Source organism: Labeo rohita, chromosome 21 (genome assembly GCF_022985175.1).
Source record: "Labeo rohita strain BAU-BD-2019 chromosome 21, IGBB_LRoh.1.0, whole genome shotgun sequence".
In the NCBI taxonomy this organism is placed as follows: domain Eukaryota; kingdom Metazoa; phylum Chordata; class Actinopteri; order Cypriniformes; family Cyprinidae; genus Labeo; species Labeo rohita.
In genome coordinates, this window is record NC_066889.1 from 28,844,780 (window position 1) to 28,863,790 (window position 19,011).

Here is a 19,011-nt window from a genome sequence, read left to right on the forward strand (position 1 = left end):
CACATGTTTGATAAGAGTCTGGTCCTGAACACATGCCCATGCTCATATTCACTTTTAATCATAGCGCCACCTACTGACAACAGGAAGTGACATGTTGTACTCTGTAATGAACTCCTCCTACAGATTTATTCAGATCAACACCAAATTCGGTCAGTCTACTCTAAAGGCCTTTGCAATGTTAAATTGTGAAGATCTTGAGTTTTCGTTAGAGGGCGTGTCCGTGGCGGCTTGACAAAGTTCGATGTTTCACCATGGGTATAGAAGCTGTTATAACTCAGTCATACAATGTCCGATCTGCCCCAAACTTCACACGTTCGATAAGAGTCCTGGCCTGAACACATCTAGAGGCCAATATTCAGTTATTATCATAGCGTCACCTGTTGGAAGCAGGATATGTCATGTCTTACACTAACTCAAGCATGCCATGTTCAATCTGCACCAAACTTCATATGTTTGACAAAAGCGCTGGCCTGAACACATCTACATGCTAATATTCAGTTATAGGCATAGCGCCACCAACTGGCAGCAGCAAGTTTGGCACATATAAATGACTTTGACATATTCCTCCTAAATTTACTATGTGAAAAGCATAGTGCCCACCATTCGCCACCGATCGGCGGTGAGCCCGGGTGCGAGGGCCCTATCATCGCTGCTTGCAGCTTTAATTTTATATTATTACTGTTTTAAATCATCTGTAACTATGTTTCACTTCAATAAAAGCAGTCAGTACTTGAATAAAGCATTACAGATAAAACCCAAAAATGAAAATTAGCTAAAAATGTACTCACTCTTAGGTCATCCGAGATTTAGATGAGCTTGTTTCTTTATCAGGTTTGGAGAAATGCAGCAATGCATCACTTGCTCACCAATGGATCCCCTGTAGTGAATGGGTGCCGTCAGAATGAGAGTCCAAACAGCTGATAAAAACATCACAATAATCCACAAGAATTTCAAACCACTCTAGTCCATCAGTTAACATCGTGAGAAGACAAAAGCTGCATTTTTGTAAGAAACAAATACATTTTAACTTCAAACCGCCAAAATACAAGTCCACAATATGGCTATTTCTATATACTATTCCTTTAAGTCTTCTGAGCTTTGATAGAGCAACTTATGAGCAACACAATTTCCTTTCAGGAAGGACTTTGTGGTTTTGCTGCCAGCTGTAAGATAAACTCAGATTAGTAATCTATGATGAGGATTTCTGTACAAACACACTGCGTGTATATATACGTACATATTTTGTTTATTTGGTTAGATATGTTATCTTGACACCTGTTTTGAAGAGAACCAGCTATTAAACTGAATGTTGTGTTGCTAAATGTGACTAAATTAGACATAACGCAGACAAATTATACTCATCTGATTCAGGATCAGTGAAAACAACAAGAAGAACGGCAGAGCACTCAACTTTTACTCGTTCTGGAGTGTATAAATGCTAAACACACACTTTCAGAGCAACACACACGTCAGCAGCCATCAGGCCTTCACCGCAGCACTGAACCAAACGTCTTCATTTGAATGTCAGCTCGCTGTATGTTTATTGCTCTGGTCTGCTGGCTGGTCATGGCAACGTCTCTCTCTCTCTCTTTTCTGGGACGTTTCTCTCTCCGCGGTTCCATTACTCACCTCTGAAATCTGCCGGCTAAGCGCAGCGAGCTCCAGTTTAAATCTGATGTGGCCTGCCAGCCGGTTCTGTGATAAGATGGAAAATCTGGTTGTGCACTGTAGAGTTTGCAGCTATTTTTAAATGTTTTATTTGTTTCTCATCAAGTCTAACATACCTCAGTCTTGAGAGCTTTTCCAACCGGACTTGCTTTTTCTTGGATTTTCTTGTATAGTTCTGGTCCTTAATTTTGATTGGCTGAGCAGCGATCCAAAAACAGAAGCTTGTTGCTTTGGCTTCTTTTAAAACTAGTATCACTGTACTGTCTTTCACCAAAATAATATTCATAGCATGGGTGTGTTTGTACCAATAGCCAAAAATACATTGTATGGGTCAAAAGTGTTGATTTTTCTTTTATGCCAAAAATCATTAGGATATTAAGTAAAGATCATATTCCATTAAGTTATTTTGTAAAGTTCCTACCGTAAATATAATCAAAACTTCATTTTTGATTAGAAATATGCATCGCTAAGAACTTCATTTGGACAACTTTAAAGGCAATTTTATCAATATTTTGATTTTTTTCACCCTCATATTCCAGATATTAAATGAGTTGTATCTCGGCCAAATACTGTCCTATCCTAACAAACCAAACATCAATAGAAAGCTTATTTTTCCTTAGCTTTCAGAATCTCAATTTCAAATATTGACCCTTATGACTGGTTTTGTGGGACAGGACCCTTATGACTGTTTTTTTTTCCAGGTTCACAAATACAACTTAAGCTCCATTTAACATCTTACTGATCCAAATGTTGTTGATTACCACAGAAAATAATTTAATCTCTTCCCTCAGTGTGTCAACTTAAATGAAACCCGTATTTACAGTAAGAGTCTTACTAAAGAAGCAAAAATAACAAAAACTGAATAAAAGGGCATCATACTTTTCAAAAGTTTAAAAAAGCAAGGCCATGATGTCTTGATTTGACCAATTAAAATTGTATGTATAAATAAAAGAAATATTTATGGATCTAGGGGAACAGTAAAAGAATGTGATTTTTCGTAATTGATTTAAATAATTTTCAAATAATATTTTGTTTTAAATTACAAATAAGACTGAATGTGTGTGTGTGTGTGTGTGTGTGTGCTGAAAAAACGGCAAAATGTTTTAGTCTTCTTCTAGAAGACTATTTTATATTATTACATTTTCAATTCAAGCCGTCAAATTTAAAGAAAAGAAGAAATGTCAAGGTGTTTGCATCGTTTAATATTTCTATAGTAAAATAGTTGTCAAATATTAAGCATTTAGCTACTTACCTCACACACCCGTCAACCGTTAAAAGCTGAAGGGCCAAGCTGAAATTGGCGCTGGAACAGTGAAGCCCCGCCTCCTTTGCTTTGATTGGCTCAATCATTTTAACATTGACCAGCCTAAAAATGTAATTGTATTCTGTCATTCTAACAATATTCCGAATAGCTGTTAAAGCTACAGTTGAAACTATAAACAAAAATGGGTCATTTTTAATTTGTTCATCACTTTAAACATTTTTGCTTGCTACTATTCACTTGCTTTGGCTTCTTTTAAAAGAACATTTGAAACATAAATAGCTATATATTAACCGAAGGCAACTTGATTAACATATAGCTATAATGCCAGAATTGTCACGAAAATATGGTATTCCACAATAAATACAACTTAAGCTCGATTTGGTGTCTTGCTGATCCAAATGTTGTTGATTGCCACAGAAAATAACTAAATCTCATACCTCAGTGTGTCAGCTTGAATGAAATTCGTATTAAAAATAACAAAAGCGAAACAAAAATGCATCTATCATAATTTTCAAAAGTATAAAACAGATAAACCAAGGCAATAGCCATGTCTTGAACAGTGGTTTGACCAATTAAAAATTGTATTTATTAAATAAAATAAGATATTTATATGGATTTAGGGGAATAAAGCAAAAGAGAGATCTTTTTCGCAATTATTTGAAAATAATAATTTTATTTTAAATTATGAATCAGGCCGAATGTGTGTGTGTTGAAAAAAACGGCAAAATGTTTTTTATCTTGTCACATTCACTTATGAATATCATATAATCCTATATTTTCAATCCAAACCAGTCAAATTTGAAAGAAAAAATGTAGTTTGCATCACAGGATACTGTTGTCGGTCGTTTAATATGTCTATCGTAAAACAGTCGTCAAATATTAAGCATTTAGCTACTTACCTCACACACTTGTCAACAGTTAAAAACTGAAGCGCGCCAGGTTGAAATTCGCGCTCCAACCGTGAAGCCCCGCCTCCTTTGATTTGATTGGCTCATTCATTTTTACATTGACGAGCCTAAAACTGTAATGTTTTATGATTTTGTCATTCTAACAATATTCCGAATAGCTGTTAAAGCTACAGTTAAAACAATAAACAAAAATGGATAATTTTTAATTTGTTCATCATTTTAAACAGTTTTGCTACTATTAGCTTGATTTGGCTTCTTTTAATAGTATCTTTGGCGGAAAAAAAATATTTGTAACATAAATGGCTATATATTAACCAAAGGCAAAGAAATGGCATTGGTCAACCGTTAAAAACTGAAGCGCCAGGTTGAAATTCGCGCTCTAACCGTGAAGCCCCGCCTCCTTTGATTTGATTGGCTCATTCATTTTTACATTGACGAGCCTAAAACTAACTTTTTATCATTTTGTCATTCTAACAATATTCCGAATAGCTGTTAAAGCTACAGTTAAAACAATAAACAAAAATGGATAATTTTTAATTTGTTCATCATTTTAAACAGTTTTGCTACTATTAGCTTGATTTGGCTTCTTTTAATAGTATCTTTGGCGGAAAAAAAATATTTGTAACATAAATGGCTATATATTAACCAAAGGCAAAGAAATGGCATTGGTCAACCGTTAAAAACTGAAGCGCCAGGTTGAAATTCGCGCGCTAACCGTGAAGCCCCGCCTCATTTGATTTGATTGGCTCATTCATTTTTACATTGACGAGCCTAAAACTGTAACTTTTTATTATTTTGTCATTCTAAAAACAATCAGAGTAGCTGTTAAAGCTACAGTGAAAACTATAAACAAAAAATGTAATTTTTAAAATGTAAAAAATAAATATTTTTTAAACATATTTGCTGGCTGCTATTCGCTTCTTTAGTTGTGAAATAACAGACCTCTAAATATGCCATAAAAATATGTTGTACATAATATGTTGAATATAGTTCCGAGAACTGCTGCTCTGCTCCAGACAGTGGGAGGTGTGTCGTGGGCTGTCTATTGCAGACACAGCGCAGGAAAAGAGCAGCAGACATGCGGGTGTAGAGAAAGGACTTTGTTCCATTACGCGCAGACGGTGCGTCTTGCACGCGCGATCACTTTCCTGAGCTCTGAACGTCTGCACATTAAAGATGGAAATATAACAGCTCCTATTTAAACAAAACTCCACACGAATGGGTCTCAGTGAAGAAACTCTGCGGTTCGAGATATGTGATGGTAAGTAGCCTAATCAAATGCAGGAACTACTTGTCAGATGCATGCCAGATATTTAAACTAATTTTATGCCATACTAATATTATTTTAATAGGTTGGTTTTAAATGATTGTCCAATTTGCAATCATGCGCATCACAGCAAGTTCAATGCAAACGACAAAGCAAATTTTGTGCATCGAATTATCCTGGATTATAGAATATTAAATGTGCATGCAATGCATGTCATATTACTCTAACAAAAAGTAGCCTGTTGGAAAATTCAGATGATGGTTAATGGGTTAATATAAAGCATAATAGCTGGTTAATGGTTGGTCAGTAGCTGGTTGACCACCCACCGTGCCCACCTTAACCAGCTAATGACGATACTATATTCCAAGAAGCAACTACAAGTTTAAGATTGACTTTCTAAGAGGATAGTACCACGGTGTTCTTTGAAATACACTACTGTGCAAAAGTTTGAGGTCAGTAAGATTAATTTTTGAAAGAAAGTACTACTTTTATTCAGCAAGGAATGCTTTAAATTGTTTAAGAGTGGCAGTAAAGACATTTGTCATGTTAAAAAGATTCCTGTTGAACTTTCTATTCATCAAAGAATCCTTTAAAAAACATTTCCACAAAATATTCATCATTTTTCACTTGTGATAATAAGCATAAATGTTTCTTGAGCAGCAAATCAGCATATTAGAATGATTTCTGAAGGATCATGTGACACTGAAGACTGGAGTAATGATGCTGAAAATTCAGCTTTGCCTCAGAGAAATAAATTACATTTTAAAATATATTCAAATAAAAAACAGCCGTTTGTAAATTGTAATAATATTTCAGATTTTTTACAGTATTTTGATCAAATTAATGCAGCCTTGGTGAGCATAAAGAGAGACTTCTTTCTAAAACACTAAAAAATACCGTCCTCAAACTTTTGAACATTAGTGTACAGTAGTGTACAGTAGCGTATATATGCAAATGTTTGGGGTCAGTAAGATTAATTTTTGAAATAAAGTACTTTTATTAAGCAATAATGCATTAGACTAATCAAAAGTGGCAGTAAAGACATTTATAATGTTGAAAACATTTCTATTTCAAATAAATGCTGTTCTTTTGAATGTTCTATTCATCAAATATTCCATGAGTAATGATGCTAAAAATGCAGCTTTGCATCAGAGAAATAAATTCCATTTTAAAATATATTCACATAGTAAACAGCTATTTTAATAGTAAAAATATTTAACAATTTTTACAGTATTTTAATCAAATAAATGCCGCCTTAGTGAGCATAACGGGACTTCTAACATATGTATGCAAAAGTTTGGGGTCAGTAAGATTAATTTTGGAAAGAAAGTACTACTTTTATTGCGCAAGAATGCATTAAATTGATCAAAAGTAACAGTAAAGACATTTATAATGTTAAAAAGATTTCTATTAAACATTCTATTCATCAAAGAATCATCAAATGATTTCTGAAGGATCATGTGACACTGAAGACTGGAGTAATGATGCTGAAAAATCAGCTTTGCATCACAGAAATAAATTATATTTTAAAATATATTCAAATAGAAAACAGATATTTTAAATTGTAATAATATTTAAGATTTTGTACAGTATTTAAATTAAATAAATGCAGCCTTGGTAAGCAAAAAGAGAGATTTCTTTCAAAAGCATCAAAAAATACAGACCCCAAACTTTTGACCAGTATTGTACAGTACCTTAAAGTACCACTTAGCGTATATATGTAAACGTTTGGGGTCAGCAAGATTGGTCAAAAGTGACAGTAAAGACATTTATAATGTTAGAAAGATTTCTGTTGAACTTTCTATTCATCAAATGATTTCTGAACGATCATGTGACACTGAAGACTTGAGTAATGATGCTGAAAATTCAGCTTTGCATCACAGAAATAAATTACATTTTAAATTATATTCAAATAGAAAACAGATATTTTAAATTGTAATAATATTTCACAATTTTTACAGTATTTAAATTAAATAAATGCAGCCTTGGTGAGCAAAAAGAGAGATTTCTTTCAAAAGCATCAAAAAATACAGACCCCAAACTTTTGACCAGTATTGTACAGTACCTTAAAGTACCACTTAGCGTATATATGCAAACGTTTGGGGTCAGCAAGATTGGTCAAAAGTGACAGTAAAGACATTTATAATGTTAGAAAGATTTCTACTGAACTTTCTATTAATCAAAAAATCATCAAATGATTTCTGAAGGATCATGTGACACTGAAGACTGGAGTAATGATGCTGAAAATTCAGCTTTGCATCACAGAAATAAATTACCTTTTAAAATATATTCAAATAGAAAACAGATATTTTAAATTGTAATAATATTTCACAATTTTTACAGTATTTAAATTAAATAAATGCAGCTTTGGATATTTTATGCTTGATAGTCTTGAAACAAAATCCAGATCTGGCTGGATTGTGAAATGGTGTCATTACAGCCTCTATTTTTAAGTTCAACTCATTTTAAAGCACATCTGGTTGACTCCACAGGCAGATGTGTGCCACCGACATGACAGTACAGGGTGATGATTGACCGATAAACCCTGAGGAAAGCAGTCGACCCGCTCGCCAACACCCATCCGTGACCGTCCTACCTGTCCGATCCGCTCCTGTTTGGTCCGCTGGAAGTGCTGCAATGATCAACCAACACATTTCCCTGCATTACAACTACACGGGGAAACTAGACAATCGCAATGACACCGAAGGCGCCCCGTTGGACGCCAAAACGGTGGTGTTTTTGGTCGTTTGCGGCTTCATCGTCCTGGAGAACTTAATCGTGCTAGTTGCCATCTGGCAAAACCACAAGTTTCATAATAGGATGTACTTTTTTATCGCCAACCTGGCTTTGTGCGACTTGTTAGCCGGCGTGACTTATACGGTCAACCTGCTGATGTCAGGACAGTGGACGTTGCATTTGTCTTCAGCCGAGTGGTTTGTCCGCGAAGGGAGTATGTTTGTAGCATTAAGCGCGTCTATATTCAGCCTACTGGCGATCGCGATCGAACGCCACCTTACGATGATCAAAATGAGGCCTTACGACGCAAGCAAAAACTACAGGGTGTTTCTGCTGATAGGAATGTGCTGGTTGATCGCGACCACGTTGGGAGCGTTGCCTATTTTAGGCTGGAACTGTTTGGAGGCTCTTCCTCAATGCTCGACCATCTTACCTCTTTACAGCAAGAGCTACGTTGCATTTTGCATCACCATCTTCATCTCGCTCCTTCTGGCCATCTCCGTCCTCTACGCCCGCATTTACGTCCTGGTCAAGAGCAGCAGCCGCAAGGTGACCAAGCACAGCAACTGCGAGCGCTCCATGGCCCTCCTGCGCACCGTCAGCATCGTGGTGGGCGTCTTCATCGCCTGCTGGACGCCCATCTTCGTGCTGCTTCTCGTCGACGTGGCCTGCGAGGCCAAAAAGTGCCCGATTCTGTTCGAAGCCGATTGGTTCATCGCATTGGCCGTCTTGAATTCCGCCATGAATCCTGTTATCTACACGCTGGCCAGCAGGGAGATGCGCCGGGCGTTTTACAGGCTCGTTTGCGGGTGTTTGGTGCGGGACGGCTCGGTGGGGTGCAAGCAGAATACGGATCCCAGTCGGAGCAAATCTAGTTCTAACTCCCAGCGGGCGGCCGAGCAGGACGACCCAGACGCCAACACACAGGATCAAGCTAACAAAAGCTGAAGCACTTAGTGCGTTTGCTAAAATGCACACTACAGCATTAGTGCATGCTATAGAAGTTTAGTGTGCACTTTTGAAGTGTGCAATAAAGCATCAGCACATGTTAAGTGCATATTGAACAGCGGAAAGCAGTTTGAGATCCCAACTAATCTGTTCTTACACTGCAGAAAATGTTTTTTACTCAGTATTTTTGTCTTGTTTTTCAGTGCAATTTTTTGTTTTACATTTTTGTAAATCAAGATATATTTACTCGAGAAGAAAAAAAGACTTCTGATAGTCTTGTTTTTTGAAAAAATGTACCAAAATTAAGTGAGGTTATGTTTAAAACATATTTTTTGCTTGTTTTTCAGTGCATTTTTTTTTGTTTTACATTTTTGTAAATCAAGATATATTTATTTGAGAAGCAAAATGACCTTTGATAATCTTGTTTTTTTTGTTTTTTTTTTAAAGTACCAAAATTAAGTGAAATTATGTTTAAAACATATTTTTGTCTTGTTTTTCAGTGCAATTTTTTGTTTTACATTTTTGTAAATCAAGATATATTTATTTGAGAAGCAAAATGACCTTTGATAATCTTGTTTTTTTTTTGCTTTTTTTAAAGCACCAAAATTAAGTGAAATTATGTTTAAAACACATTTTTGTCTTGTTTTTCAGTGCAATTTTTTGTTTTACATTTTCGTAAATCAAGATATATTTACTATATATCTACTATATATAACTATAAGTGACCAAATTTAAGTGAGATTGTGTTAAAAAAGTATTTTTGTCTTGTTTTCAGTGCAATTTTTCTTTTTTTTAACATTTTTGTAAGTCAAGATATATTTACTATATATCTACTATATATAACTACTATATATTGAGAACAAAAAAGACTTCTAATAGTCTTGTTTTATGAAAAAAAAATGTGAGATTACGTTTAAAACGTATTTTTTTCTTGTTTTTCAGTGCATTTATTATTATTATTATTTTTTTTTTTACATTTTTTTAAATTAAGATACATTTACTCGAAAAGCAAAATGACTTCTGATAGTTGTTTTATTAAAAAATGTACCAAAATTAAGTAAGAATATGTTTAAAACAAGAAAAATGTCTTTCAGTGGGGTAAGAAAAATAATAATTTTTAAATAATAATTAAAAACTTATTATAAATTATAAAAAACATTTTTGTTAAATAAAACTAAAATAAAAATAAAATGTAAAAAAAAAACATTTTATATAAAAAACGTAATATTTTATATAATAAAAAACTTTATTTCAACTATAGTTAACTAAAGCTAAAAGTAAAACAAAAAACAGTTACTTGAAATAAATAAATGTTAACTAAAATAAAACATTTAACTTGTTAATAAAACTAAAATTAAAACAACTAAAACATTGTTACTTGAAATAAAATAAACATTAAAATAAAAATAAAATCTAAAAAAAAATTATTTTAACTAGTTATTTAATCTAAAATTAAAACAACTAAAAAACATTGTTACTCGAAATAAAATAAATGTTAACTAAAATAAAATAAAAAACACTTTATTTTAACTATAGTTAACTAAAGCTAAAATTAAAACAACTAAACATTGTTACTTGAAATAAAATAACTAAACTAAACTAAAATAAAATATAAAAAACTTTAACTAGTTAACTAAAGCTAAAAGTAAAACAAAAAAAAGTTACTTGAAATAAATAAATGTTAACTAAAAAAAAAAAAAAATAAATAAAAATAAATAAATAAATAAAATATTTTAACTAGTTAATTTAAAGCTAAAATTAAAACAAAAAAAGATTTTTTGTTGCATTAAATCAAATAAACATTACCTGAAATAAAATAAAATATAAAATTAAAACTAGTTATCAAAGCAACATTTCTCATTTTAATTTAGTTTTGTAATAAAATTACAAACTAAGTAAAACAGAAATGAACATTGATAAAACTATATATACAAAAACTACTTAAAATGACCAAAACCCACAGCAAATATAAAAATAAAAAATGATTTAAAATATTACTAAAACTCTAATAGTGTCTCAAGAACTAAAACAACACTTCTGAATTATGTTTGTTTTTCTTATCCCATTGGCAGATATTTTTTTCTTGTTTCAAGCAAAAACATTTAGACGTTTCTACTGAAAAAAGACAAACATACTGACAAGAAAATCATTTTTTGCATTAACTGTAGCTGATCTGTACAGTCAGGACATATAAACTAATTTGACAATCCTATTTGTCAGTATTTATATAGTGCTATGTTAAATGATGTACTATCTGTATACCTAAAGCCTTTTATCCCAGGTGTTGTTATATATATATTATACTAGCATGTTTTACACTTCACTCTGTATGATATGTTGTATATAGGTTGTTGATTTTTGTTGAAATAACTTATCAAACTTTTACCAAAGAGCATTCATGCAAGATCAGTCCGTATGGAGTCATGTACGCTGCTGTAAATGTATTGTAAGATTAAAAGCGTAATGATTTAAACCTATGTAGTTCTGTGTAAGGAAATATTAACAGTGCACTTGCGCCACCTGGTGGACACAGACGAGCTACACAATATATATAAATATGTAAAATCAATACAATTGAATAGAGATAAAATCTATAATAGATAATAATAACATAAATAAACTTATTTTGGAATTTAGGGTGAAATATGAACTGAACGTGGTGAGATTCAGCCGAGTAACCAGCGTAATCAAACAGTAATACACATGATTCTTTTATTGCCACCAATCATAAAGAATAGGAATAATTCATACAAGCAGAGATTGGACCTGTAAGACGGTTTGGGCTTTCTTGGGTTGAATTTTGTCTCCTGTTTATGGCCTGTGATCAAACGCTCAGTGGAAGGTGCTTCGACTACGGCCCTTTCGAGAGAAAAGCACGATAGTATAAATAAAAGGCACGTTTTCCTTAACACAACTCGGGATGGCAAAGCAATGCTTGTTTGCAAATGAATCGTATTTTAGTAATGAATAATTCAGATTTAGGGTTGTTTCGTTGTGGCATTACGAAAACCGTTCAACCACCACTGTGTAATATAACAGAACAGCTTTCCCTAACATTACATAAACAAATAAAAGTGAAATTATGCTTGGGGGAAAATGACCATCACTGGAAAAATCCTTCAGCAATCTTGCTAGAAAGTTGTCAAAATATCATGTAAAGATTTGTGTCTTTGTCACGAATATGATTTAGTTTGGGCTAATAATAATGCAACTTTGACTCACTTTTATATTTTTTAAATAAAAAATATGCATTTTATATATATATGCATATGTAAAAGCACTGATGAAGTCTTGTGCTGTAAATTTTGCAGTGAGAATGTGAAGATCGAGATTATTTTCGTTTGTATGTTATTTAGTATTTAATCAATTAAATTGAAATAAATTTGAAATTAAAATTTAAAACTAAACCTATATTATTAATTCATCCTATGCCTCCACATCATTTCCAAAGTTAAATATGACAAAATTTAATACATAAATATCACGTGTTGTGTTTGTGTGCGAATGACAATATTCAAAGTGATGCAACTATGCAAACGATATTAAACGATTATATTAAAATTTAGAGAAAGAAAAGAGCGAATATGAAACTGCACGCTGGTCTTTGTCATTCTAGACTACTAATTCAGCATGAAGAAAACAAAGCATGTTTGTAGGAACACTAATATTTTTCTGACAAATATAATTTTGGGGTCAATTTTTTGAAATTTTATTGGATTCACCTTTATTTTAAAATTAGTTCATATTTTAAAATTAAAATAAAAATAGCATAAAAGATGAAAATAAAATATATTACTTTAAAGAAAATGAAGCCTGTTTGACCATTAATTATTTACCATTCATTTACCAATTAATAAAGACCATTAATAATTTTTTTGATTATTTTCAAGGCAATTAAGCTTCAATATCTTTATAAGAAAAAATATATATAATTTCCTGACATGCCTTATGCATGATTACTTCATAAGTTTATATCTTGGTGCTATTTTACAAACAGAAAACAGTAAAAAAAAAAAAAAAAAGAAAAGAAAAATTATATTTGGCATGAAGAATTTTTTTTTTTTTTGCATTATTTTTAAGCCAATTAGGCTTCACGAAGTTTGACAAAAATATAATTTTGGGTCCATTTCTTGACATTTTTCTGAGATTCACCCTCATGCATGATAACTTTATATGTTCCTATCTTGGTGCTATTTTCCAAACAGTAATTATATCAGATTAAAAAAAATAAATAAATAAATAAATAAATAAAAAGAAAAATGATATTTACCATAAAGAAATATTTGCATTATTTTTATGCCAATTAAGCTTCACAGCATTTGATAAAAATGTAATTTTCTGTTGATTTTGGGTCAATTTCTTGACATTTTTTGAGATTAAACCTCATGCATAACTTTACATGTTCCTATCTTGGTGCTATCTTCCAAATAGTAATTATATCAGATAAAAATGTGAAAAAAAAGAAAAAGAAAAATTATACTTAGCATAAAGAATTTTTTTTGCATTGTTTTTATGCCAGCGTTTGACAAATGTTACTTTCTGTTGATTTTGGGGTCAATTTCTTGACATTTTTCTGAGATTCACCCTCATGCACAATAATGGTATCAGATAAAAATGTAAAAAAAAAAAAGAAAAATTATATTTAGCATAAAATGTTTTTTTTTTCTTTTTTTTTCTGCATTATTTTTATGCCAATTAAGCCTCTTTTGGGTGAATTTCGGGTCAATTACTTCACATTTTTCTGAGATTCACCCTCATGCACGATAACTTTACATTTTCATATCTTGGTGCTATTTTCCAAACAGTAATTACATCAGATAAAATTTTGAAAAAAGAAAAAGAAAAATTATATTTAGCATGAAATGTTTTTTTATGGGGGTCAATTTCTTGACATTTTTTCACCCTCATGCACAATAATTATTTTTATGCCAATTAAGCTTCACAGAGTTTGACAAAAATATAATTTTGGGTCAATTTCTTGGCCATTTTTTGAGATTCACCCTCATGCACAATAACTGCATGTTCATATATTGGTGCTATTTTCCAAACAGAAATTATATCAGATAAAAATTTGAAAAAAAAGAAAAAGAAAAAATATATTTACCATAGAGATTTTTTAAGCCAATTACGCTTCACAGAGTTTGACAAAAATGTAATTTTCTGTTGATTTTGGGGTCAATTTCTTGACATTTTTCTGAGATTCACCCTCATGCACAATAATGGCATCAGATAAAAATGTAAAAAAAGAAAAGAAAAATTATATTTAGCATAAAACATTTCAAGCCTCTTTTGGGTCAATTTCTTGACATTCACCCTCATCCACGCTAACTTTATGTTTCTATCTTGGTGCTATTTTCTAAACATGAACTGCATCAGATGCAAATTTCATTTCTCTGAAATGTGGATTTAAATTGAAAGACAAAACGCAACAAAAGCATGTTTACGCTATAATAAATATGACTCGTTGTTCTAAAACGGTGAAGAATCCAGTAATATTCCAGTTTGTCCAGTAATCAGACTGTGCAAAACCACACCAGAGCGTCTCTCACACAGACAAGCGTTGATTGTGCTATTCATTTAGAACCGTTTAATTTAAAATAATCATCATCAGAAGAATTATAATAATACCAGTGTGAGTGTGTGTGTTTGTGAAGCCCACAGTCAAACCATGAAAGTCAGAACCGATAGAAACATCCAAGGTATAAAGTAAAGGCCCGAGCCGAGCGACTACACACCTCTGACACGTTTAAAGAAGGAGCTAAACTCAATGGATACTGGGAAAAGCATAAATATCTTACATTGTGAGCACACAAAAGCACCTCCGCTGGGGCTCTGGATGCTACCAACAATGACCACAAGTACAATTAAGGTTTTAAGTCATGCGAGTGCCACAGGTTTCAACGTCATAGAAAAATGAAGGTACTTTAAAGCCGTGTGTGTGTGTGTTCGCGTGTGTGTGTTCGTGCAGCATGTCGGAGTGTGATTTCTGTTAAAGCAAACACATTCACGTCATCTTCCCTCTGAAAAGCAGTGATTCGATAGAAGCTACCAAATGATCTCGCACACTAGCTGCAGTAAAGGACGAACTCCTAAAATAGGTCGATATAAACAGCTTTGCTTTTTTTTTCGTTTTTCATTTACGTTTTCTCAAATATTAGTTTTCCTTCTATCTCTTACCAACGAACATGAAAATCCGGTTGTGCTTGATAGACAAAACTAAAACTTTTTTTATTCTAAAATACTCTTTATCTAGTTTTCGTCGCATCCCTCACGGAGACCGAGTTCGTCCAAACTGTCCCGAATCCTCCGCCGTCGTCTTCAAAAATAGAGATTCTCAACCAGCGCAATAAAATAACTGTCAGTTCTAGAAATCGGCTTTCGGTGAGAGCGCTTTCACGTCGTCCAGGCTAAAATCGTCCATCTAAAAACGCCGTCCCGCAGTTGGACAACCGTCACGTGTTCTCCGACGGAGATTCAGTCATCTGAGCGTGTTTGTTTTCGTAAAAGAGCGGCGCCGTGAGCCTCCCGCGTCATTTCGGGTGTCGTCACTGTTTTCTTTCCACCGGCTGCTTCAAACACAGTTCGCTTCCCGCCGACACGATCGGCAGGTTGTTGTCGCGGTGATGGCCAATCAGGTGGCTTATGCTCTCGAATATGTGATCTTTCGTCCGGACCTTGAGGAGACACAAATTTAATTGAAGAGTTTAAGCACACATGACAGAAAGATGCTTATGTATATATATATATATATATATGCGCTACCTTTTCATAATTTGGGGTCAGTAATTTATTTTATTTTTTTTAAAGAACTTAATATTTTTATTTAGCAAGGACAAATAAAACTGATCAAAATCAATCAAAAGTGACAGGAAAGACATTTACAATGTTACAAAAGATTAATATTTCAAATAAATGCTGTTCTTTTGAACTTTTTATTCATCTGTGAATCCTGAAAAATAAAATGTATCATGGTTTCCATAAAAATATTAGGTATCACAACTGTTTTCAATCATGATAATAAGCAGAAATGTTTGTTGAGCACCAGCGCTATTTTGGTGCCTATGTACTGTTATAATTTTTGTTAATAGTTTTAATTTGATTTGGGTTTTATACACTATTTTTATTATAATTTTAGTTTGTTTTAATAGTATTTTATTGTGTGTTTTTTTTTTTTAGTTCATTTTAGTACGTTTTCGTTAAAAATGTAACAAATTAAATCAGAATAAAAAAATCAGAAATCAGAAAATAATAAATATATTTTTTAATTATAATAAAAAATAACATAAAAGCTAATAAATAAATAACAAATTAATTAATTCATTAAAAATCAATGAATAATATTCAGCATAAAGAAAATAAAGCCTGTTTGTAGGAACTTTTAACATGTTTTGCATTATTTTCATTTAATTTGAATTATCATTTAATTTAACTACACTTCAATATCTTTTGATTTTGGGGTCAATTTCTTGAAAGATTAACCCTTATTCATGATAACTTTATAAGTTAATATTTTCATGCTATTTTCTAAACAGAAAAATAAACAACAAATTTAATTTATCTGAAATGTGGATTTAAAGAAAAACACAACAAGCATGTTGACGGTATAATAAATGTAACGTATTTAAATATTTAAAACATTTTTTAAAAATATATGTACTATAAAACACACTATGCAGATTTTATTAAAATTTTAGAAATATATTTCAGATTAGTTTTTGTTATTTTAGAACTTAAACTAAATGAAAATGGCATCAAGACTAAATAATTATTTAATATTTTTATGGTTTTAATTTTAGTTTAATTTGATGATGATACCCATTTTGAGCAGCAAATCAGCATATTAGAATTAGGATCATGTGACACTAAAGACTGGAGTAATGATGCTGAAAATTCAGGTTTGATCACAAGAATAAATTACACTTTACTATATATTCAAATAGAAAACAGTTATTTTAAATTGTAATAAGTTTTCACTATTTTTACTGCATTTCTGATCAAATAAAATGTAGCCTTGGTGAGCAGAAGACCCTTCTTTCAAAAACAAAAAAAGTCCAAAACTCCACTTTGGAAATACTGTATTTTTTCATTCAAACCTGAAACAGTCTTAGGATTTAGAAATGTTTTAAATAAAGTTATGATATAAAAAGATCTAAGATCTATTTCAGATTCTGCAGTATCTCTGTGTGACTAATCAAATCTACGCAAATGAGTGTCACTGATAATATGACTCTTTGTACAGACACAGATGTGCTGAAGAAGCTAAAAATGCTCTTTGCAACATCTCAAAGCACGCTGGAGAACAACTTTTCACTCCAGGTGTTTTACTTTCAACTTCAAAGTTAGATTAAACTACAAAAGAACCTAAAATAGAAGCATTTTTTCTAGAGTTTAAATATATTTACTTCAATACACTGTAAAAGCAGTTTTCAAAACAAGATAAAAAAAAGACTGTTTTACAAGAAAATAGTACTTCAGTCTTTCTACTTCAAAATTTCATGTTTAATTCAATGTACCATTTCTTTGTAATTATTTGTGAAATTTCAATAAATTTTAATTAGATATTGCTAAAATCTGGTCATATTCATCACTGCTTGAAGTAGGCGTTTTATTTTTAGGAAATGCTACATACAACAATTTTTCAGCCCAATCTTGTTGATAAAAGTTGAATTTGCTGTGTATGGGTGAAGGTCGCTCTCACCGTTCCCTCCGGATCGACCAGCAGCAGGTGTTTGGCCAGGCCGTTGTGCATCCCCGTCAGGACGTATGAGCCCGGGTTTGTGGTGCTCTTCCGCACCAGGAAGTCTCCGTCGTGGAGCAGCAGCTTCTCGGCCTGACGGCGGCTCATCTCTCCGTGGTACCACGTCTGGTCCTCCAGCTCCTCCTGAGCTCTCAGGGCGGCCGCGCGCATCAGCAGAGGACTGGAGTTATCCACGGACGCCGCTTTATGCAGCTCTGAGGCTGAAGGAGCCGAAGTCTGGGTCATGATGGCGTCCTCAAACGGCTCTGATGGCATGAGAAAACAAAACATTTGACATTTTTATTTCATGTGCTGATTTTATATTTCATCTGGCTATTTTCATGGTGAGTTACAAGTTGAAATACTACAAATGAACTAGATAAAAAAGTTTGTCAAGACCAACTTTAAGTTGGCTTGAGAAAGCCGGACCAGAAAGTTTTAAGTTTGATGGTTTTCAGTTTGAAATAGTTTGAAGTTTAAAGTAATTTTAAAAGGTTAAAGTTTGAATGCAATCTTTCAGATAGATAGACAGATAATTAACATGTTGTTAGTATGATTCTAACATTATTACCAAATTACTAGCATTTTGCTAGCATGTTTTTAACATGATTAGCAAGTTACTAGCATGTTGCTAGCATGCTTACCAAGTTGTTAACATGTTTTTACCATATTTACCAAGTTGTTAGCATGTTTCTAGCATGATTAGCAAATTGGTAGCATGTTTCTAGCATGATTAACATGTTGCTAGCATGTTTCTAGCTTGATTAGCAAGTTCCTAGTATGTTGCTAACATGTTCCTAGCATGGTTAACAGGTTGCTAGCATGTTTCTAACATTATATGCAAGTTACTAGCATGATTAACAAGTTGTTAGCATGTTGCTAACATGTTTCTAGAATTATTAGCAGGTCGCTAGCATGTTTCTACCATGATTAGCAAGTTGTTTGCATGTTTCTAACATGATTAACACGTTACTATCATGTTGCTAGCATGTTTCTAGCGTGATTAGCATGTTACTAGCATGATTCTAACACGATTAGCAAGTTATTAGCATGTTTCAAGCATGATTAGCAAGTTATTAACATGTTGCTAACATGGTTCTAGCATGATTAGCCTGTTACTAGCACAATTCTAACACGATTAACATGTTAATAGCATGTTGCTATCATGCTTAACAAGTTGTTTACATGTTTTTAGCATATTTACCAAGTTGTCAGCATGTTGCTAGCATGTTTCTAGCACGATTAGCAAGTTCCTAGTATGTTGCTAACATGTTCCTAGCATGGTTAACAGGTTGGTAGCATGTTTCTAACATTATATGCAAGTTACTAGCATGATTAACAAGTTGTTAGCATGTTGCTAGCATGTTTCTAGCACGATTAGCAAGTTGGTAGCATGTTTCTAGCTTGATTAGCAAGTTCCTAGTATGTTGCTGACATGTTCCTAGCATGGTTAACAGGTTGCTAGCATGTTTCTAACATTATA

The 19,011-nt window shown here is 32.7% G+C and overlaps 2 protein-coding genes across 3 annotated transcripts in view; one reads left to right on the forward strand and one right to left on the reverse strand.

The window, feature by feature from the left end:
* The first annotated feature begins 4,908 nt into the window (after positions 1–4,908).
* On the forward strand, positions 4,909–9,502 carry LOC127152930 (sphingosine 1-phosphate receptor 3). Its single transcript, XM_051093837.1, has 2 exons — positions 4,909–5,101; positions 7,600–9,502. Exon 2 carries the CDS (start codon positions 7,745–7,747, stop codon positions 8,789–8,791), a length of 1,047 nt encoding a protein of 348 aa, XP_050949794.1. The 5' UTR covers positions 4,909–5,101; positions 7,600–7,744; the 3' UTR covers positions 8,792–9,502.
* A 4,211-nt stretch (positions 9,503–13,713) lies between these two features.
* The window catches only part of shc3 (SHC (Src homology 2 domain containing) transforming protein 3), a 35,002-nt gene continuing 29,704 nt past the window's right edge, over positions 13,714–19,011 (reverse strand). For both annotated transcript variants that reach the window (XM_051092717.1, XM_051092716.1), the window contains 2 exons: positions 17,490–17,794; positions 13,714–15,465 (listed from right to left, as the gene is read on the reverse strand). In XM_051092717.1, coding sequence (XP_050948674.1) covers positions 15,337–15,465; positions 17,490–17,794 — 434 coding nt within the window. In that variant the 3' untranslated portion in view covers positions 13,714–15,336. The remainder of the gene's footprint in view (positions 15,466–17,489; positions 17,795–19,011) is intronic.